Raw genomic sequence first — 23,481 nt, forward strand, 5'->3', positions numbered from 1 at the left:
GCTGGAATGCCAAGCATCTTTGGAGGAGGGTTCCGGTATGTCCAGCCTGTGTCTGATGAGGCCTATCACCCTCCGATAGGCCGATACCTCCGCTGCTGACCCCTCTCCATGGTCATCGAGCTCCTCTGACGGGTGTGCTGGTGCAAGTGACGAGGGTACCTCAACGGAGGACCTCGCACGTGGCGGAGTCCTGGACCGACGCTCCCGCGGGGGCTCCCGACGAAGGACGGGCATCTCCGTCGGAACGGGGGCCTCCATCATGGGCCTAACGTCTCTCCTGGAGGACTTCGAATCTACGGGCCTGCTCGTTGAGGAAGGCCGAGGGCTGCGCTCGTGCCGAGCTAGGTGGCCCTTGGGGGTCAGGACTCGGCTGCCAGACCGAAGGGGCGACTCTCTCCGCTGGACGGATGGAGTCGGAACCTTCGCGGTCTTATGCCTGTCAACTGGAACCTGCCATGAGGAATCCCTCCGCCCGGTGCCGCTGCTGCCGGAGGAGTATCTATCCGGGGAGGCTGTCCTCGGACGCCAACCTGAGGGGCCCAGCGCTGCAGCTAGTTCCAGAAGTCTGTCTCGGTGAACCATCACCCATTCGTTATTCTTAGGGGATCTTGGGCGCTGACTCTCGTGGCGCGACCTCGAGGGGGAGCGGGAACGCGACAACTTCCTGCGGGACTTCCCTTTTCGCCTCCTGAGGTTCCTCAGCGCCTCATCCTCCGAAGAGCAGGAAGGATCCTCTATCGATGAGACCGACGACTTGTAGGCCCTTTTCAAAGGCCTCGGCTCCCGCGGTGAAGTAGGAGGATTCCTGCGACGCTCCGAGGACGACGACTCCTGCAGAAAAACCTCTGGGAAGACAGCCGACGGCGCTGGGGGGGAGCGAGGAGGCTGTCCCGTGGGAGCCCAGGTCCCGAAGTCATCCTCCATCCTCATCGGGGACCTGAAGGGCATCTTATGGGGAACCCAAGCAGTGGGGTCCGACAGTGGGGAATGCTCCTTCTCGACGTCGCCCTCGGCTGCTGAACCACCTGAAATGCACGCCCAAGAGGCTGGGGAGAAATTAGTAGCACTATTACCCCACATGGGGTCATCAGAGGAGACGTGACCAGCAGGCACCAGGTCACCATCTCCCGAAAACACTCCCGCCCCTCCCTCAGGCCCCTCACTCACCTGAAAAGACGCCACAACCCCACTGTCAGGAAGATCAAACTCCTGGGGAAGGGCCGTGGGCCTCTTCCCCGCAACGGACTTACCTCGTCCCCTACTCTGAGTAGGGGAGGCTGGAAGAGAAGCTCGGACCGCCGAGGCTCTCGTCGAAGCAAGGGGGGAAGGGACGTTGGTCTTCTTAGGCGACTTCTTTGCCGCCTTCTTCTTGGTGCTATACCGCACCCACTGCACCTCGTTCCACGACTCTCACTCCGGACACGTGTCGGAAGGGGAACACACGCTGCCCCGGCACGATGAACACAAGGAGTGCGGGTCCACTTCTGGTTTCGAAAGGAACGCTCCACACGATTTGCCAGCCATAGGCCCAGGACAACGGCGAAGATGCTCCATGATGAAGGAGAAGCACTACGAGACACAAGCGCGCACAGAGAAAGCACAAAGGGACCACGTGGGAAGCGCGTGGGACACACAAATCACACTGGGATAAGGAGAGCGGCAAGATGATATCGCGATGCGACCAGAGAACTTACTGGAGGTCGAGACCTAAGCAAGCATGATCTCGGACCCAGGGTTAGCCTCAGGGCGCGTATCACTCCGTCTGAGGTCGCCCCTCATGGAAAATGGGTTTAGGGTACACTACACAAAACTCTGGTCGGATGGGAGGAGATACCAGATACTCCTAAGAAAGTAGTTCGAGGTAAGTACTTCGTGTTGGAACAAATACAAATTATCTACGAATTTGTTATTCGTTCCGTAACTGGAATACAAACCTACACTATTTATTAGGGGTGACTCACCCATTAGGAGGGTGGACATCCCAGCCAAACTGGCTTTTTGGCTACACCTCGCTAAACCTTGCTATGCAAGGTCTGCAGCCTATGCAACCTATGTGTTGAGATAAGCAGTGTGACTGTCAAGTTAAAAGTTATTCCGAGTCTTTGTAGGAAAATCTGTTGTAAACAAGACTTTCCCAATACCACCTCGGTGGGGTATGGGGACGCAACAGTATTGACATAATATTAGGTACACAAGAAGCATGGTTTACCTGCAGTGATTTGAGGTCACCTTGTGCAGAGAACCTAGGCTGCTGCTTTCCCCAAGAGAGGGGAGGAAGAAGAAAAGAATAAAAGCCAGTAATACCTTTCCATTCATGCAGACTAAAACTGGGTAACAGTGCCCTCAACCTTCTGCTACTTGACCAATAAGGAGCTTGAGGTATTATACCAGCTGTTGTGCAGCCACCACAGGGCCAATAGAGAACATATCGAGCCTCCTGTGGGTCACGTCTTTCAGGTAGTGGGCTGTGAATGTATTTCGATGTTTCCACACCCCAGCCTGTAGCATCTGCGTCAATGGAAAGTTTCTTTTGAAGGCCAGGGACATAGCTACGCTTCTGACATCATGGGCTTTCTCGCGACGTGAATGAGGATGGTATGGATTCAGGGCATACTCTATGACCCTGCAAATCCAAGCAGAGATGGTATTTTTGGTGACCCTCCTCTTGTTCCTCTCTGTGCTGACAAAAAGTGAAAGCACACGGGGATGGGCTTCTGCTGTTCTTTTGAAGTAAAGCCTCAAACTTCTCATTGGACAGATTAAGAGATGAGCAGGGTTGTCTGTTATAGAGTGGAGACTCAAAATACAAAAGGAGTCAAATCAGGGATCCGCCACACCTGGATTCTGAGCCTTAGCAACAAACTCTGGGACGAAGTGGAATGTTACCTCTCCCCATCCCCTTGAATGGGCGATGTCGTATGAGAGACCATGAAGTTCAATGACTCGTTTGGCCAAAACCAAAGCTAGCGAAACACCGTCTGCCAAGTCTGTTGCCTGGCGTAAAAGTTTATAGGGAGGTCTCATCAGAGATCTGAGAACTCAAACCGTGTTCCATGGGGGAGGTCTCACTTCCGGCTGAGGACAGGTAAGTTCGTAACTCTGTATGAGTAAGGAAAGTTCTAGCAATGAGGAAATGAGCGAAAGCCTTTTACCGCCGAGACTCAAAGGCACATTTCTTCATGCAAATACATGAGGAACCCCCCTACAGTATTGCTGGAATAGTGGCATTAAGAGGAGAGATAACCCTTCCACGACACCAACCACAGAAGACGTTCCACTTTGCCTGGTAGACTGCTACTGATAACTTCGGCAGGTATCCAGACATACTGCTCGCAACTTTTTGAGAAAATCCTCTGAGAGAGAGGAAATCCTAGATAGTCTCTAGGCATGAAGTCGTAGCGAAGCTACGGCTTTGTGAGTGTTGGCTTATGGTTGCCTGAGTAGATCCGAGTCATGGAGGGAATTCTCTTGGAGACTCCGTCAGGAGTTGCCGAAGGTCCGGAAACCATTCCGCACGATGCCATAGCACAGCTATGAGGGTCATTGAGAGGTTAACCAATGTTCTGACCTCGTTAAGCACCCTCCTCATCAGATTAAATGGGGGAAAAGCGTAGACGTCGAAGCTGTCCCACCATTCTCGGAATACATCTTACCAAAGACCCTTGGGGTCTGGGACTGGGGAGTAGTATAACGAGAGCCTGACGTTCAGGGCTGTTGCAAAAAGATCTACATTCGGAGAACCCCAAAGTCAGGACTTTGTTGGCTACTAGATGATCCAAACACCACTTGGCACTCACTATATGAGATGCTCTGCTCAAGTTGTCAGCGAGTATATTCTTCTTGCCAGGAATGATGCATGCCGATAGCAGTATCGAGTGAATCTTGGCCCATCTCAATATCTCTACAGCTAGATGGGATAGGGACTGCAAAAAAGTACCTCCTTGCTTGTTAATGTAAGCCACTACCGTGGTGTTGTCGATCATCACCAGCAATGAGTGGCCCGCCACGAACTAATGGAACTGTTGAAGGGCCAGAGAGACAGCCTTCATCTTTAGGAGATTTATGTGGAGGTATTTTTCTGACTCTGACCAGAGGTCTGAGGTTGTGTGGTGCAGCACGTGCACCCCCCCCCCAACTTTTTCAATTTTTTAATGTGTCTGAGAACAGCATCAAATCTGAAGGAAGGCCGAGAAAATCTGTGCCCTTTCCCGGATTCTTGTTTGACAGCCACCGTTTGATGTGTGTCTGTTCCTCTGGTCCCATGGGGATCAGGGTGTCCAGGGAGTCGAAGGCTTGATTCCACCTGGACTTGAGTCGCCATTGGAGAGATTGAATCCTGAGGCAGCCGTTGGGAATAGAGGGGCCAGAGATAATAAGTACCGGAGGAGACGTAGCTACGTCTGGGCTGGAAGTTTTTCTCGTATGAAAAAGGGTCTTGCGACCTTTCTCAGCCTCATTATCCTGTCATCTGATGGGAAGGCTTTGTCGAGATTAGTGTCTAAAACTAAACCTAGGTATACCAGTCTTTGGGTGGGAAGCAGGGAGGGCTTCTCAAGATTTACCATGATCCCCAGATCTTGGCAAAGCCTCAGAAATTTGTCTCGGTGTTGAAGAAGGGTTGACACCGAGTCTGTTAAGACTGGCCAGTCGTCCAGATAATGGAGGAGACGGATGCCGATCCAGTCTGCTCAAGATGACACTAGGGCAAACACTCTGATAAAGACTTGGGTGTTGTGGAAAAACCGAAGCACATTACCCTGAACTGGTATTTTCTGTTGTCTACGCTGAATTTTAAGTACTTCTTTGAAGACGGATGGATTGGGATCTGGAAGTATGCGTCCTTTAGGTCCAGTGTGCACATGAAGTCCTGTGTTCTTACCGCTTGTCTGACCATGTCTGCCGTCTCCCTGCTGAATAGAATTTGCTTGACAAACTCGTCCAGAGCTGAGAGGTCGAACACTGGTCTCCAGCCTCCAGACGCCTTTTTCACGAGAAAGAATCGACTAAAGAAGCCTGGGGACTCGTCGAGGACCTCCTGGAGAGGGCCCTTCTTCCACATGGTCTGGACCTCTGCTGATCTCATCGCAAAGGAGTCTATTGACACTGGATTCCTGATCAGGGGAGGGAGAGATGACGTGTATGGGACGCGATATCCTGAATGAATCACGTAGACTGTCCAGGCATCGACCCATGCAAGGCTAAATGCCTTCCAGGATAGCCACTTCAACTGAAGGGAGGACAGTAAGGATGGTTTTGAGAAGAAAAAGAATCAGATATGGAAAGGACAACCTCTTGATAAACCACCAGGCATCCATGGCCCATCTATTAAGCCTACCCAACACACCATTTCAAAAAACAAGAGGAAGAAAAAAAAATTATGATAGAATAGTGTGCCCAAGGGCACCCTCAGGTAAGGGAACTCTAACCCAAGACAGTGGAAGACCATGGTACAGAGGCTATAGCACTACCCAAGACTAGAGAACAATCGTTTGATTTTGGACACCATTTAACACCTTGATAGTACGTAGATGCAATATGAAAGAGATTAGACTAAGTACCATAACAGAATGCAGATATCAGTTCCGATTTACGGGCTGCCTAGTGCAAGAGCCTGTGGCTTGCACTTTTTAGGTTTTTGTGTAATACGTTCTTAAACGAACGAATGAATGAATTAGTCCTGAGGTAAAGCAAAGGGCAAACAGTGTTATTATTATCATTCCTAGCTAAGCTACAACCATAGTTAAAAAATAAGGGCTCCAACAGGGAAAAATAGCCCTTTGAGTAAGTGGGATAAGGGAACAAATAAACTATATGAGAAGTAATGAAAAATTAAAATATAATATTCTAATATTAGTAACATCAAAAAAGATCATACATTTATAAACAATAAAATGAGACATGTTAGCCTGTTTGGTAAAACTATTTGTTCAACTTAAAAAAAAATTTGCTGAAAGTTTGAACTTTTGAAGTTCCAGCAATTCAACAGCCTGATAAGGAAGATCATTCCAAAACTTGGTCACATATGGAATAAAACTTCTACAATCCTCATGAAGGAGAAGGCATGACTATTACAATTAACTGCATAACTAGTGTTAAAAACAGGATAGTACTGTCCAGGAAAATCTAAAAGCAAGGGATGGTCAGAATTATAAAAAATATTATGCAACATACGAAACAAACTACAGTATTTGAACGACAGTGCCCAAGATTAATAACAATCAGGAACAAGAAAATTAATAGACTGTAAGTTCCTGTCCAACAAATTAAGATGAGATTCAATAGGTGAATGCAACTATTATTATCATTATTATTATTTGCTAAGCTCCAATCCTAGTTGGAAAAGCAGGATGCTATAAGCCCAGGGGCTCCAACAGGGACAATAGCTCAGTGAGGGAATGAAACTTGATAAAATAGAAAATGTTATGAACAATAACAGAATAAATATTTCCTAAATAAACTATAAAAACTAAAACAAAACAGGGGGAAGAGAAATTAGATAAAATAGTACCTGAGTGCAGCCTCAAGCAAGAGAACTCTAACCCAAGACAGTGAAAGGCCATGGTACAGAGGCTATGGCACTACCCAAGACTAGAGAACAATGGTTTTTTTTTGGAGTGTCCTTCTCCTATAAGAGCTGCTTATTATAGCTACAGAGCTGAATGCATGGTTTCGCCCATTTAATAAAGCCTATGGTAAAGTACACTATTAGCGCTAACATGTGAGGTAGTATGGATCTACAGGCTTATTTACCTTAACAGTGTTTCCTATACAGAACACGGGCTGAATAGACTATGACTATTGCACCGGTAGGCCTACTGTTGTCATAATTCAAGATGCATCTTTACCAGCCATGTTAATTAAAGGGTAACTTTATTGCATGCACTGTATGGACGGTAAGCGAGTAAAGATTTACCAAACCCAAGAAATTGATAAAGTTTGGGCCTACTAGACAATTTTTTGCTCTAGTAGGCCTGTGGCTATTCTATTGTTTTCTTCTCTATGAGGTTCCATAATAGCCGGGATGACTTATAACACCATCTCATTTCAATAAGTATTTCAAAAAGACTTATTCGACATTACTACATGAGGCAAATTATATTTCAACACAGAAAACAAACCCAATATTTATGGAAAATTATGGTTAGAAACACTACACAAATGAAGTTTTTAAACGTCAGAAGCGGTAACTCACTATGACATTTGAGCAATTACACAGGATTCGTTACAATTTCATTAAATCTATAGATATCTGATTGTTATCTACGCCAAGGCTGATGAAATAACAACAGACAATGCAATGCCACATAACAAGTCAAGTTGACCAAAGTGCCACTTACTTCACGTGTTAGCAGAAGACACATTACTAGCTTTTTAATTCTGAAACCTTTCATTTTTAGTCATATGCTTTAACCCTTTAACAACCGAGACCGTAAATTGTTATAAATCAAAAGTAGAGTATTGTAGATCATGGTAATAAAAGATGGGATATTATATCTATCTAAAAGTAATAACATTATCAAATATTGAATTTATTATAAAAAATTCCTATATTGTCAAATCATAGACCATATTACTGGAATGTAGGTTCGTTCATTACTCTACGCAGAAGCCAAAACCCAATGACTTTACAGCAGTGAGGAAAGAAGTGTTCGATTTCAGTAGTAGAACTGATTACAATGGATCATAACTCTTGTTAATTCCGTTTATATAAGATTAAACTAATTCATAACTTTAAAAAAATTATATAATACTAAATATGGTGACAAGTCTGTATTCTATACAGTTAGTAGAATTACAAATGAATTGTCATTACATATGAAATTACGAACGAACATTTGTTTACATTCATCCAAAGTACGTAAGGAACATTCCATCGGAATAACAAAAGGAATGAACGAGCCACTCACTCAGGCCATTGCTGCTCACTGTCTACCGGTGGTTGGGTGTCTAATCTTCATTATTACTTCTCCTAGTTACTAGAGGACGTCTCGACTTGGCTCCTACACGAATCACTGCGAAATCCAGGTGTAGGATCTCCTACCGAAATAAGAAGAGTGGGCTGCACTACCACAAAAATGGCGGCTCCAAATACAGGTCGGAACCTAAGGCTTGGTACTGGTTGACACATCACGCGGGGTTGCAATTATTCAAATATATTTTTGATATATTCCTATGTATGTCTTTCCTTAGGCTTTAATCATCTACCTGTGTGCTAGGATTTATTAGCTTATAAGGTTGTTAGTTGTCTGCTAGGGGAAGAGTTTGGGGGTAAAATACCCTACCGTGTTTATAGGCTATATCTTACCTTAGACTTGGTAGCTCTCACCATCCTCTGGCCTATTTTGGCCCATCTGATAAGGTCACCGTTAATATGTCAGTTACATTTTATAACCACAGTAGTCTTTGTGACAAATGTTTTGATTGGACTTCTCTAGTTCTTAATTCAAGTATAGTATCCCCTGTAAGTAAATTTAAAAGGTTAGAGCTTTGTTGGATTTGGGACATGTAGGATAAAATTTATGTAATCTACATAAGATAACATTCATCTGCATGGTAGTTTTGGTTCTGATGGTTAAATTAACCTTTTGTCCTCTTGAATCTCAATTATTCAACAAGTAAAAACAGCCGTGTAGATGTTACCAGGGTGGTTTGGGATAAAGTTATTTCATACCCATTATTTAGGTTATTTTAGTAATCTATAAAGGTGTAATTTTTTGGGTACATGTATAGCGACAAAACCCTCATTTTCAACCCTATCCCAGACTTGTATAGAGTAAAAGCTGTTCAGAATGCCCTGAGTAAGTACTTCATCATCATCAACCATAACTATACCAGGTAGCTTAATTTGTCAATCCATCATCTTCTCTTCCTTCCCCTGCTTCGTTTGCAATCTCTAGGGACCCATTCTGTTATTCTTGATGTCCATCTATTATCTGTCATTCTCATTATATGTCTGGCCCATGTCCATTTCTTTTTCTTACATGTTAGAATATCCTCTACAGTGCTTCAGTTGTAACCATCTTCTGTTTTAAGACTTAAGTAAGGCTCCCAAGTTTCTGATGCATAAATTATTACTGGTAGGGCCATCTGTTTAAATACTGTTCTATTTAAAGTGAAAGAATTATTTAGAAAATCATCAAAATTGCCAAGAGATTAAAAGTCGAACGAGCTCTGTACCCTGACATGCTTTTCATAGCTCCCTTAGTTCATTGAATTAATTTGTTGACGACATTTTGATCAATTCGTCAGCGCTCTAGTGGTGGAACACTCGACTAATTAATGGGCGCAGTAATTTGAAATCGCCCAATGGGACCCCGGTTGACCCAGGAAATTTTTGTATCCAATCAAAATTCAGTATTTCTAAGATCCAAACAGAGTAGGCAGTATCAACCGTGGGTTGTAGAGGCCCGATTTTAACCACCGAGACGTGAAGGTAGCACAGTTAAACTTATTGTCAAAGTTTGATCTAATAAGTAAATTTTTTTATATCTTGAACAATCCAAACCTTTGAGGGTTATGAACCTCCTCTAAGAAAGGGAGTTTTCATCATATTTAAATAAGATAGGACTCTTGGGTGATTATATCAACATTTTATTATCATTATTACTTTCTAAGCTACAACCCTAGTTGGAAAAGCAGGATGCTAGAAGCTCAGGCTCTCTAACATTGAAAATAGCCCTATGAGGAAAGGAAACAAGGAAAAAGATTATTTTAAGAATTGTAACATGAAAATAAATGTTTCCTTTATAAACTATAAAAACTTAACAAAACGAGGAAGAGAAAGCAGATAAAATAGTGTGCCCTATTATAATCTCAAGCAAGAGAACTGTAACCCAAGACTGAATAACCACGGTACAGAGGCTATGGCACCACTCAAGACTCAAGAACAATGGTTTGAATTTGGAGTTTCCTTCTTCTAGAAGAGCTGCCTACCATAGCTGAAGAGTCTCTTCTGCCCTTTTCAGGAGGAATTGTCACTGAACAATTACAGTGTAGTAGTTGACCCCTTGGGTGAAGAAGAATTTTGGTAATCTCATTGTTGTCAGGTGTACGAGGACAAAGGAGAATCTGTAAAGAATACGCCAGACAATCGGTATGTGTAGGCAAAGGGAAAATGAATTGTAACCAGAGAGAAGGATCCAATGTAGTACTGTCTGACCAGTCAAAGTATCCCATAACTAATGGTCCAAGTGTAGTGTTGGTGAAGTGCATTGTTTACAATAGAAAATTAACATGCCAAGAATACTGTATGGAATGGTAGAAATGAACAAAGCAGAAATTGAAATAAACTTACCAGGAATACAGTACTGTATGGAACGGTAGAAATGGACAAAGCAGAAAGTGAAATAAGAGGATGATGACAAATTGAAAATGGAGTAGTCAAAGACAATTTGGGAGCACCAGCATAAGCAGCAGTAGCTAATCTATAGGGAGAAATATTAATGTCTGATATGAAGACTAGGATAGCAGAAGGAAGGCTTAGGTTTGTGAAAGGAGTAGAAGGGGCAAGAAATTATTTGTTGAAGAAAATTTTGGAAGAAATTAAAGAGGATGAAAGTAATAGATGCTAAAAGATATTGATATGAACGATAGAACTTCTAGGAGAATGGGAAGGGAGAAGCTAAAGGCCAAGGTTATAGAAGTAGATGGTATAAATGTTTTATGACAAACCAGGTTCAGTAATGTACACTGCTAGGTCCAACTGCTTAAGATTAAATGATAGGAAAAGACATGGAGGAAGTATAGAATGTAAGCTGTGTGGAGCAGAGATAGAAGACCTCGCCCTTTTCTTTACTGTCAAGACTGTGAAGAGACAAGAAAAATAAAAGAATTTCAGCAATCGTATTTAAAGGAAAGGAAGAGAATACAGAACATTTTACTTAATGAAGAAGGAATAGAAAAATAATTGTGTGTATATACTGTGTGTGTGTGTATGTATATATATATATAATATATATATATATATATATATATATAATGTGGAAAAAAGGGAGAAAATAAAAACTTGAGTAAAGAAGAAAACAATGGAGGTGCTCCAATGAAAAGGCACTAATGTGGAAAAAAGGGAGAAAATAAGAACTTTAGTAAAGAAGAAAACAAAGGAGGTGCCCCCGATGAGAAGGCAAATCCCTACGTGAACACCTAAACTCACAATGGCAATCCCGCATATTTTTTTTCTCGGTTTGTGCTAAAGGAAGATTTTTTTTTTTTTTTTTTTTTTTTTTATAAAAAGATGCAAACTATCTTGTAAAGATGTGTGTTATATTAGGTTGCTTGCATATAGATTGGACACTCGCCTGTCCATCTAATCCACCACAAAAAGAAGTTTTCCCTTGGAAAGATGATGATGCAACCCAAACTTCCAGAGATTACAACATTAGTGACATGCCGTAATGTAAGAACAACAATATTCATTTCTCATAGCATATATTTCATAGAACAAGTTTAAACTTTCCTAATACTTGTAAAATAAATTTCCTTTACAAAATATTGTGTTACCTTGCTAGGAGTTTAGTAGGTTGCAAAGCAAACGCCGTAAAAGCCAAGAATACGGCAGTCTAAGGGTGGTCTCAGTGGGCGTTAACTCCCCGTCATTAAGTGTCAAGGACACAGCGGTTAATCTTCGTTAGAATCCTTCCCTTTACTTCTGTTTGGAATTATTTTTTCGGGGGTAAAACATGAGAAAACAAAACCATTTTTCTCGATACATTATCGGGGCAAATGCGTAAAAGAAAAAATAACTTACGGTAAGTGGTGTTATTTATTCTTCATACTGTCCCTACATAGTGGCTCCTCTTACCTAATATCTTTCTTCTTATTATTAGCTCCACCTCTCTGTGCAGTGTGCTAATTTTTGCCTGAATGAACAGTAGCTCCACCCACTGATCTCGGTACTCCAATGGAAACACTGTAGCTCCTCTCAATGTATTACTATTGGTTATTAGGTTTTAGCATGTTATATTCACTTGTTTAAGCTATGCCATGTAATAATGCCTTTCTCTCTTGTTTTTATGAATTTTACTCCAAATTGGCCAATCAGAATCCATTTGTTATAATCCTTTGTTAAAAATTGGGGTACAGCAGGTGCTTTTCAAATTGAAAAATCTTAGTTGAGGCATGACCACCAAACGGGAAATGTCTAAACATACTCCAGACGAAGCTATTAGACTATTTTTAATGGCTAACAAAGAAAATTCTAGCTTCCATAAGAAATATTGTTTCAAGACATGCATAATTGCATTTTAGGTGTAGGAGATAAATTGACATTACTAAACTGACAGTTGTCATGGTAAAGCTTGAACGACAAAACTTTTAAGCGTGTCCAGTACATTTCAATGATAAAGATAGAAAGGCAAAACTAAGAAACTTCCCAAGTGCATTTTATCTGTACTGTAAACGATTACAACAGTAGTTTTGTGGACAAGTGCTACTTTGTGAGAACTCAGAACTCCAACTAGCTATTACAGTAGTAACATATTCGCCTAGCATTCACATGGCAGAAGATCGCTCCCAGCCCTGCACAGGAGTTCAAGTTGTTTACTGGGAAGGATATTGCTGTGGATGGGCTTACCCGGCTGAAGTTCTGGCGAGTATCTATTCTGATAATATTGGAATCGAAACCAGACACCTTTACCTTTAAGGTTAAGCCATTGCAAACCAAGTCTCAGCCTAAGGTAAGGATATGGCTTTTAGGTTAGGTTAACTGGTGCTCTTGTGTTTGTTTCCCTTTTCAAATTTGACCAAGTTGTAAATAGAGAAGTTTGTATTCAATAGAAAATTTTCCTCGGAAGAAAACGAACTGGTGAGAGATAGCTGCGGTAGTCTGTTTGTTAGTGCTGTTTTCTCTTATTTCTGGATTAAAAATAATTTATTAGCTTCGTTGGTTTCTGCTGTTATCTTCCATAATTTGTTAGTTCTCATTTTATCCCACCCAAAACCCCAATACTGTTGGGTGGTGGTAATCTGAAAGCAATACTTTTGCAGAAGGTAATATCAGAATATTTTTTTCGTGCAAAACTGGCTGGGTGGGATTGCATCGAAATTTTACCGACATGGCTCGTAGGTTAGTTTAGGTGCTGTTCTTGTGTAGATGTTTTACAAAACGTTGGATGGGGGATTTATATAACATGGACACGGCTTACGAACACCTAGAAATTGGAAAGGTATTTTGTATTTTCTGTGCACGCACAAGGCCCAGTCCGTTATTATACAAAGGCTCTGTAATTTTTTTATCAGTTGGTTTTTATTGTTCTTTGTTGGCATCATTGAGGCAAACTGCCTTGCTGTCAACAATTTTTGTTACAAAAGAACACATCCTCTAATTCTGATCGGTTACGAACGACCAAGCATAAGCAGTTATGAGGAGTTATTTCGTAACAGTTATTAACAACATTGTCATATAGAAGCTGACCACTTTTGTCAATATCCTAGAAGATACTGGGCAGGGGATCTAGAAAATCTACTGGAGGAGCTGGAACTACAGGGGCAGTTGTCAGGAGAATCTTCTGCATGTGCCTGAGATACAGGGGCATGTGCAAGTCTTGAGAACCTGCAGAAAGTGCTGGGGCAGGCGAGTCAGAAATGATTGAAAGATTTGAAGGTGGTAAAGAAACGGCCAAAGTAGAGAGTACAACATCTGTTGTAGGAATCTCCACTTCCTTGAAGTATCAGTACCTTTCCAGCCTAGTGTGGATATTTACACACTTCAAGATCTTGTAACACACTACCAAATCCATTACACCCTGGAGATCTTATTGTATTTGGTTGAGTTCTCGGCATAAAACATTCCCAGCTCTGTATTGGTGTATAACCTGCAGACTTCTTCTTGATTGTAAATCTCTTGGGCTCTGATTTTGGTGTGTTCTTCCTCTTTAATTATCTGCTTCTGTTAATTTAGGTCAGCACATAACTTCTTGAGGTGCCAGTACCTGTACAATATCAGAAGCATCCACTCAAAAAAAAGTCTCTTACTCAGTTGAACAACCTTCTTGGTGACAGCCTTTTGTCTCTTCATAGCCATTGGAAATCATTCAGAAACTAGGGGTTAGTTTTTCCCATGCACCATTCGTGTTTATAAAATTGGGTAAATCAATCTTATTGTCACCCAAGCCTTCTTGTTGTATCAACAGATGACTGGCCGTTGGCCTTTCCAAATACCCTAGAGTACCTTAGGATTCTCAACTTGATACACCAGCAAGGATTTCATCTTTAGTCACCAACTGCCTGGTGCTGACTTCTCATCATACAGTTCCAAAATAAACCTGTTGTCCACTTTAAAACACAAGCAAGGTAACCCTCCCTTTTTAATTATCTCAGCTTAACACAAGGAAATCCACTTTATAGTTTAAAACATTACTATCAACTTCACCTTGAACTCCATTATTATGGTATTTTTCACGCTGCTTATACTGTATGAACCAAATCCTTCTGGCCAATGTTTGATGTTAAAATTGATTTTTCTCCGTTTCCTTGCCATTTCACAATCTAACTTTCCTTCCATAGTACAGTAATGGCTTCCCTTTTCTTATATGCACTACCTTATACGTGGTAGCCATGATGAAGAGCCAAAAATTTATGGAGAGGGGTAACGATGACGTGAGGAATGGAGGCTGAAACACATTTTTTCTTAAGCTTATGGGGAATACCTTGCATCCACGTACGTATCATCGTAAGACAAGACCATCGTCGATGGAGAACCTACTGAACCTTGTTAATGATTCTGCAATATTCCAGCATACTCTTAAGTTTCTCCTCTTATATATAAGCACTAACGTTTAATTAAGAAAAATGCAGGTTACTTTTAATGTTTTTGCTATATGCATCATTAACTTTCGTTTTGGTATACAGTAATGCCTCACAACACGAAATTAATTTGTTCTGGAGTGGCTTTCGTCAAGTGATTTTTTCTTGTCATATTTCACATGCAAATTGTCTAATTCGTTCCAAACCCTACAAAACACCACATTAAATCCTCTAATAAAGATAAAGTATAACCACAATGAAATACTGCACAGCCAAATAAATTTGAACCATTCAATATACCTAAACTAACTGTTAATACCTGTAAATTAAGTAGTTATTACAACATAATGTAATAATAAATGGAAAATAATACAACACATACAGTACTATACTGTACATAGAAAATATGCAGTACCATATGTACTATACTAATATAGTGACCCCTGTTATGGACTACAGCTACATTTCTATTATCTAGACCCATTGGTTTTAACACAGGACACACACACACACACACACACACACACACACACACACACACACACACACACACACTCTCTCTCTCTCTCTCTCTCTCTCTCTCTCTCTCTCTCTTTTTTTTGTGGTAGAAGAGAAATCAATCTACTTACACCTATGTAATCATCCATTGCATCATTGCCTTGCCATGAATAATTTGCTTTCGCTGGTTAGTACATTTGTTTGATTATGCATTTATTAATGATACAATATTTTATTTCTTGAATTCTGTTTCAACAGTGGTCCCGCGTAATTTTCGTCTTCTAGAGGAATTAGAAGCAGGTCAAAAAGGTGTAGGTGATGGAACCATATCTTGGGGTTTAGAGGATGATTCAGACATGACCCTCACAAATTGGACAGGCATGATTATTGGACCCCCTAGGGTAAGTTTATTGTGTTGATAGCGTATATACTGATAGGTCTTACAGTATAAATATGCAAATGAAGGTTGAAATATTTTGTTATTCAAATTTATGCCATGCAATTACTTGAAATTAATCTCAAGAAAGAGAAGCTATAGTAATACTAACTTAGTACAGTACAGTATGTAGTCGAAATTAAGTAATTCAGGAGCCTCCTGTCACTGACCATGTTCATTGTTGGTTTGGGAATGGGTTATTTGTTCCTATATGTAATACAAACCTTTGATGTGATTACAACTTCTGTAAAGCTGGAAACTGCTGTTAAGCTCTTCAATGAAGTGAACGTAGCTGCCTGCCAGGTGGCGTGTACTCGCTTTACCACTTGACAGGTATAGCTACCTTTGCTTTGACTGCGTCCCCTTTGGTGCACTGACATATTCTCTCCATGCTTTGCTTATGGATGCTTTTCCTTGTACGTCTTATATGATTTCCTGTTGTCAGCTTTGCCTGGCAAGCCCAGTCAAGGATGTTGATACATGAGTTGAGTAAAGGCAACAATGATCCTTGTCAACTTTGTGGCTTCTCCGAGGGGGGGGGGGGTTGTTTCCCCCATCCTCGGTGTTTGAGTGAGATGGTAATATAGTCTTCCTCTAGCAAAGCATTTCTCAGCTGCAACTGCTGTTGATAACTCACAAGAACCTGGACCTTTGTATGTTGTGGCCTTCCCTTGGGATTGAAGGTGCCCCTTTGGAAGGGAAACTTATCCATGTACAAGTAGCCACTTGAACCCGGAAGTCTTCCTGTCCTACTGCTGCTTCTCCCCGTTCTGCCTGCTGAAGAGGTGGTGTTATGGCACCCCTTGACATGTCAATTTTCTGCCTGCAGGAGAGGGTGTCTTACCACTCCCCTTGACATGTCAATGCCTGCTGCGGAGGAGGAAGAAGAGTGCCCCTTGCCACTGCAGAGTTTTCTACCAGCCCGAAAATCTTCAGCTTTTGTGTAGAAGCACATGCTCTCACCTTGCCATCTCTTTAAATGTTCCTTTGCCGTCACCTTCAAGAAGTCTGCTAACCCTTCAGAGGAGCTGGTTGCTATCCTAAGGATGTCACCAAGGCACAGGACAGCCAATCATGGGAGGTCTCTTGAAACCCTTGGATTTTCTTCATAGTTTGGTGGGAGAAACAGCACTGTACCAAGGCTTGTAAATATGGACATGTTTATTCTTGAGGAGGTACATTCTTCAGAGACAGTACCTTTTCCTGGTTAACTCCTAGCCTAAAACCTGTGACATCTTCATGCTCAGATATATAGGAGGCTGACAGGAACCATGACTTCGCTCTTCTACAGGACCAAAGTCGCAAGAGGACCATGCTAGAGGTGACATTCCCATCATGGCACAACCAGTGGGGGGTGTCTGACAAGTTGGTGGAAAAGGTGGCAAATCTACGGGCAGAGCCTTGGATGGTGTAGGTCGTACTCTAGTATACTGCCTCTCATTCACCTCCTCTCACTCTAGCTCTGATAAGCCTCTTGTTGTATTTAAGCAGCTCTGACAAAGACCTGGTTCTTCAGGAAGAGTTTGCAAAGATGTTAGGAAAGAAAGCAATCATGGAGGTTAAGGACTCATTTCCAGGGTTTACACCAACCTGTTTCTGGTTCAGAAGCTGTTAGGAAACTAGAGACCAGTCATCGACCTGTCCCATCTGAAGAAGTTTGTTGTGCATACGGAAGTTCAGAATGAGACACGCCATGGTCCTGCAGGCAATACCACAAAACAACTTCTTGCTGTCCATGGATGTGAAACACACTTCCAGATTCTGGTCCACTGGAACGTCAGGAATTACCTTTGTTTCTAACTGAAATTGAGGAGATTCCAGTTTTCCATCCTCTTTTTAGGACTGTCCATGGCCCCACTGGTGTTCACGAGTGTTAGCTTGAGCACACGCGATGAATATAGGACTTCTTTGGTATCTCAACGATTGGCCTTTATTAGCACAGTTAGAGACCCAACTTCTGACCCACAGGAACTTCTCAAGTCTTGTCAGGATCTGGGAATCCTGATGAATAAAGAAAGTCTGTTCTCTCCCTGAGCCAACAGATTTTTTACTTGGGAATAAGAATAGGAAACTTTCCATCATAGGACAGGTTGCAGAGGTTAAGAAGGGTGCTTTTCTGCTCCCAACTTGGCACGATCTCCATTGCCAGCCGCTCTCGAAGAGGTGCAATAATGCAGTGAACTGGCTGTTGCTCCAAGGCTGAAGGTTATCCAACATCTCTCTGAGAGAGATGTTTCAGGATCAACTATAAAGCAAATCTAAGGATACCTCCGGAAGTCTTCTAGTCACACTTCTGTGATTGGTGTCATAGGCATGCACTTCTTCACTCACAGCCTTCATTCCACTAATTGTGTATTTTATTTATTTATTTATTTTTTTTTTTTTTATTATCTACTGGATGAAAAACTTTTCAGTGTCGGCAGTAAAAGGTTATGGCTCGGCCTTCAGTCACATATTCAGATGGTAAGGAGTAGATCTCTCATCCTTGTGGCAATGAACAGCTTTAATTAATAGCTTAGAACAGTCCTGGCCCCTAAGGAAATCAGACCCCCAGCTTAGAATATGATGGTCTTAGGAAAGTGCGAACCGTTGAGGCAGGCCTCAGACAGAGACCTCACTCTCAAGAGGATATTCTTGGTAGCTTAGGCTTTGGCCAAACGCATGGGAGAACTATACAATCTGTCGTACTTTGCATCATATTCCAGGTGGTGGAGGCAGGTTTTGTTCTCGTTTGTGCCCTAATTTGTAGCAAAGACTCAAGACCCATCAGTCATTGGCTCTAGGTTTGATTCCTTTTAGTTTAATTAGTCACTGGAGATTCAACTGATAATCCAGACTACTTGCTTTTATTTCCTGGTAGGGCAGAAAGGCTCTACTTGAAATGTATGCAATTAATCATGTAGAACCTCTTCATGAGTACAGGGAGGATGAAGATGAAGATCTCCAAAGTACCATTCGTTCTGGTTTTGTGAAACCATCAGCAGACCTTTTAGGGAGCTACTTGAGTGTGACACTATTTCTTTTACAATACTGATGATCAGGGATTGGAGTATAGTAACCTGTTTTCTCACCATGAAAACTGACAAGTGGTATGAAGTCATATGCTTTTTACAATGCTATCATGTTGTGAGCAATTTCATTTATTCTGTTAGTACAGTATTTAGTTTAGTGAGCATTGATTTGGTTGATTCAGTTAATTTTGTTTAATTTTAAAAACAAAATGAAATTTCTTATTTCCTTTGAAAATATTCATTACTGTCAACTTGTTTGCATAGGTTAAACATTTAGGCTATAATATTGGAGGTAATCTCACCTATGCCAGCTTAGACTAGCGTAAAATACACTCTTTATACCTACATTTTGCCTCCCTTGTCCACACCCCACAGGGAGCTATTAGTAGGTAGTAGGTTGGCCAAGGCACCAGGCACCCATTTTGATGCTATCGCTAGAGTGATGTTGGGTCCTTTGACTGGCCTGAGAGTACTACATTGGATCCCTCTCTGGTTATGACTAATTTTTTCTTAGTCTGCACATACACTGAATAGTCTGTCATAAACTTTACACATTCTCGTGTATCCTCATATGCCTGACAACACTTAAGGTAATGGAAAAATTTCTACTTCATTAAGAGGTTAACTACTGCACTATAATTGTTCAGTAGCTACTTTCCACTCGGTAATAGTACAAGAGAGACTTTAGATATGGTAAGCAGCTCTTCTAGGAGAAGGACACTCCAAAATCAAACCGTTGTTCTTTTGTGTTGGGTTGTGCCATAACCTCTGTACCATAGTCTTCCACTGTTTTAAGTTAGTTTTCTTGCTTGAGGGTACACTCGGGCACCCCATTCTATTGGTTTCCCTATTTCCTTTCTTCACTAGGCTATTTTCCCTGTTGGAGCCCTTGGGTTTTTAGCATTATAGCTTAACTAGTAATAATAATGAATGAATTAGGTATATGAAGATATTGAGATAACACAGAACATATTTAAAGCATACTGTTAGAGATTTGAAAGCATGAGTTGTACTTTTCATAATAAATTTATACATTTATTGGTCTTGTACTCTTTTTGTTTTACCATTCTCTATCCATAGTGTTTGCACATCTGAAGATCCTGGTTAATTGAAGAATTTGGTTTAGAGTATTTTATAGTAATTGGTTGCATATTGTGTTATATATTGATATTGAGCAGGGCAATTTTATCAACATTTGTTTGTATTTTCTTTACAGACAAATTTTGAGAATCGAATGTATTCCCTAAAAGTAGACTGTGGTCAAAGATATCCAGATGAACCACCTAACATTCGCTTTCTTAGTCGGATCAATATGCATGGAGTTAACAGTCAGACTGGTGTTGTAAGTATTTTTTATTTTCTTGCTTTCCTTTACTTATACTTCTACCATGTGTTATTAACAATCAGAAATTAGGGCCCTTGGGACTGAAGTCACTTTAAATAAAATCAAAAGCAGCTGAACTTTACTACAGGGGAAAATGTAATGACCTCAATTCTTGGCAGGTTCCTTAATAATTTCCACCCTTCCTCCATCCTTATAAAAGGGGTGTTTAGCTATTCAAATTTCCACCCTTCCTGTTTGTAGTTGTTTTACAAAATAAGTTTGAAGCTTGACTATAGCGGTACATCTACCATCCATTTGCAGGTAATAAAGTGGTAGTAGTAATAGTAATAGAATAGTACACCCAGGAAATATTCTCAAGATTTTATCTTATCAAAACTTTGCTCCTAGAAACAATGTAGGCTGATAAGTATGGAGTATTTAAATAATTGTCATAATATTTGTGACTTCCTTTTATATCCGCAGGGACAGATTTATTGTAATTGGCTCGTGTCATGGTTAGTGAAACATGTCTAGAGTTTGTAAACTTTTCTTATGCTATTGTATTGTAGAATTTGAGTGTTTAATAGCAACATTGCTCATCAATTTTATTTTTTGCCAGGTGGATCGTCGTCATGTTTCAATACTCGGACGATGGCAAAGAAATTACACAATCAAGACAGTTTTACAAGAACTGAGGCGCCTCATGACGCAAAAGGAGAACATGAAACTCACACAGCCTCCTGAAGGCACAACTTTTTAGCTTTCTTAATTGTGTACCTTATTTATCCGGCACCACCACAACACCTCAAGTTGGGGGAACACATGGTTGCAGCGCCATTGCTAAGCGAGGGGTGCTACCCACTCACTGGATATCTGTGTACCAGTGTATTCCCTAGGGAAATGTGTGTCACGGCTGCAAGATATGAGGCCTTCAGTTAATTTTTTTGTTTCATGTCATTTTCAGAGGGTATTATAGACTCATGTCCTGATTATATATATAATATAGCAAAATGGACTACTTCATAGATATAAATTCGAGTCCACTCACTCATCTTTGTAGATTTTGTTTGTAACCTACTTCATTAAATATGCTGTTGTCATTCCTAAGAATGTGTGACTGGATACAGAGAAAATTGAATGACTATAGAGAACAGATTGCAAGGCTGTAATGTGTTTGAAAATGTTTAAAATTACAATATAACTTCAATGTGATTGTAAATATCTCCTTGGACTAGAAAAAAAGTATGTACTTTACTTTTTCCTGATTTTAATATAAAGGCCAAGTATTGATTAGATGGGTAAAATATCCTAAGAAATTGAATATGGGGCTAATATAGACTAATGCTTTAATATGACCAGGAATTTAAAAACACTTTCAAACCTCGTCCGTAAGTTTTTATTCTTGTGTGCTTATATGTAATCACCATATCCATGAATTTAGCATCAGGAAGCATCCGTAGAAAACAAGCAAGTACGAAGCAGCAGCAGCAGTGAATTCACTCATTTAATTTCATAAGCTACGTATAGGAGAAAAAGTGTAATCTGAATCTGCCTGTATTTGCTTCCACGCCATTATAATATTGCTTTATATTTATTTAAAGCATGTTCAAGAGAATCCAGGTGATCTGTTTTGTTATCATAATATTCAACTTCATAATGAGTTAAGTTATTTATTTCAGGGTTTATTTGTACTGTTTATTAATTATATGTTTTCAGTATACAGTACTAAGGTACACACAAAACATTACACAATCATGAGTAAAGAATATTATTAAGCATCATTGTGACTTGGTCCAGTTTGTATTTTTTTTTATATATATGTTGAGTCACCTCCCTTCACCATTTCTAGACCCATCCATCCATAGGACTTTGTTGGCTGTCTCTAAAGATGTGACAGAATTTATTATGGAAAATTGATAGCAATTCAGAAACTGTATTGTTTGGGGCAATGAAAGTTAGCATAGCAGAATATATCTTTCTTATCAGGATCTGTATCAGAGTACAGTAAGCAATTGTGATTGATTTATAGTACATTATTACAATTTTACCTTTAATTTCTTTTTCCTTGTGGATGAAGATTGCTTTTTTTTTTGCCCCTGCCAAAAAGGTTTTGTTCAAAAGCAATTAAATTATGAAACGTAAGATATAATAAAATTTCTACTCCACAAATTGTTTTTCATATGTTCATTGTTTCAACTTGAATAATTTCTTTCAGCTGGACTAGGGGAGAGGCAATGGCAATGAGTTAGTGAAAAAATATCTAGAAAATGCTGGCACTGTCAAAATGATTTACAGGAGATGTGAAACTCCAAGCAAAAACCACATGCCATACCAATATCCTGTGATAAAAATAACAGGTCCTTTGCAGCATCACTACAAAAGATATTGCAAACATTGAAAGGGTAAATTGCACTATAATAGAATGATTGTTGATGAAGAATGTGAAACTGATTTATTAGTCTTGCAAAGCTTACATTATTTTCACCAAATTTTATCAAATTTTCATATCGATGTTTCGTAAGGATCAAATTATCCATAAAACAGTTCCGGAAACATAATTTTTTTTTTTATTCTCCCAAACCTTCATGTAGTGGAGTAAGGGGGCTTAAAAGTTTTGGTAATAACATCATACAGCCTAGTATAGTAATGATGAAGTTTATGAAAATACTAGTCAATACATGTATACTATTCGGTATTAATTGCATTATCTCTTGCTGTTTTAAAGATATCAATTAGAATTGTCCAAAAGGGCGTAAAATAAATACATAACATGTTAATGTACATACATATACCAAGGCATTTCCCCCAATTTTGGGGGGTAGCCGACATCAAACAAACGCGGACCTCTCTCTACGTTCCTCCCAGCCTGACAAGGGACTCAACCGAGTTTGGCTGGTACTGCTACGGTGCCACAGCCCACCCTCCCCAGTTATCCACCACAGATGAAGCTTCATAACGCTGAATCCCCTACTACTGCTACTTGCGCGGTCAACCAAGGCACTGGAGGAAGCAGCAGGGCCTACCGGAACTGCGTCACAATCGCTCGCCATTCATTCCTATTTCTAGTACGCTCTATTGCCCCTCTCACATCTATCCTCCTATCACCCAGAGCTTTCTTCACCCCATCCATCCACCCAAACCTTGGCCTTCCTCTTGTACTTCTCCCATCAACTCTTGCATTCATCACCATCTTTAGCAGACAGCCATTTTCCATTCTCAACATGGCCAAACCACCTCAGCACATTCATATCCACTCTAGCTGCTAACTCATTTCTTAAACCCGTTCTCACCCTTACTACTTCGTTCCTAACCCTGTCTACTTGAGATACACCAGCCATACTCCTTAGACACTTCATCTCAAAAACATTCAATTTCTGTCTCTCAGTCACTTTCATTCCCAACAACTCCTATCCATACATCACAATTGGTACAATCGCTTTCTCATACGGAACTCTTTACATTCATGCCCA

At 40.8% G+C, this 23,481-nt stretch overlaps 2 protein-coding genes across 3 annotated transcripts in view; one reads left to right on the forward strand and one right to left on the reverse strand.

Moving 5' to 3' along the window:
- The window catches only part of Art7 (arginine methyltransferase 7), a 210,426-nt gene extending 203,015 nt beyond the window's left edge, over window positions 1-7,411 (reverse strand). Inside the window, exon 1 of one of the 2 annotated variants that reach the window (XM_068389650.1) lies at window positions 7,338-7,411. The gene's annotated coding sequence lies outside the window, so the exon portion shown is untranslated. The other variant, XM_068389651.1, reaches the window with a different exon arrangement.
- Window positions 7,412-7,889: 478 nt separating this feature from the next.
- On the forward strand, window positions 7,890-22,180 carry Uev1A (Ubiquitin-conjugating enzyme variant 1A). The gene is made up of 4 exons (XM_068389652.1): window positions 7,890-8,094; window positions 15,499-15,641; window positions 19,904-20,029; window positions 20,631-22,180. Exons 1-4 carry the CDS (start codon window positions 8,076-8,078, stop codon window positions 20,769-20,771), a joined length of 429 nt encoding a protein of 142 aa, XP_068245753.1. The 5' UTR covers window positions 7,890-8,075; the 3' UTR covers window positions 20,772-22,180.
- The last annotated feature ends 1,301 nt before the right edge of the window (window positions 22,181-23,481 follow it).

Source organism: Palaemon carinicauda, chromosome 16 (assembly GCF_036898095.1).
Source record: "Palaemon carinicauda isolate YSFRI2023 chromosome 16, ASM3689809v2, whole genome shotgun sequence".
Taxonomy (NCBI): domain Eukaryota; kingdom Metazoa; phylum Arthropoda; class Malacostraca; order Decapoda; family Palaemonidae; genus Palaemon; species Palaemon carinicauda.

What these genes read in the sequence shown, in the direction of transcription:
- Uev1A (XM_068389652.1), top strand. An exon ending in TGATTATTGGACCCCCTAGG is followed by an intron (nt 15,642 to 19,903) that starts GTAAGTTTATTG and finishes TTTTCTTTACAG; the next exon opens with ACAAATTTTGAGAATCGAAT. An exon ending in TTAACAGTCAGACTGGTGTT is followed by an intron (nt 20,030 to 20,630) that starts GTAAGTATTTTT and finishes ATTTTTTGCCAG; the next exon opens with GTGGATCGTCGTCATGTTTC.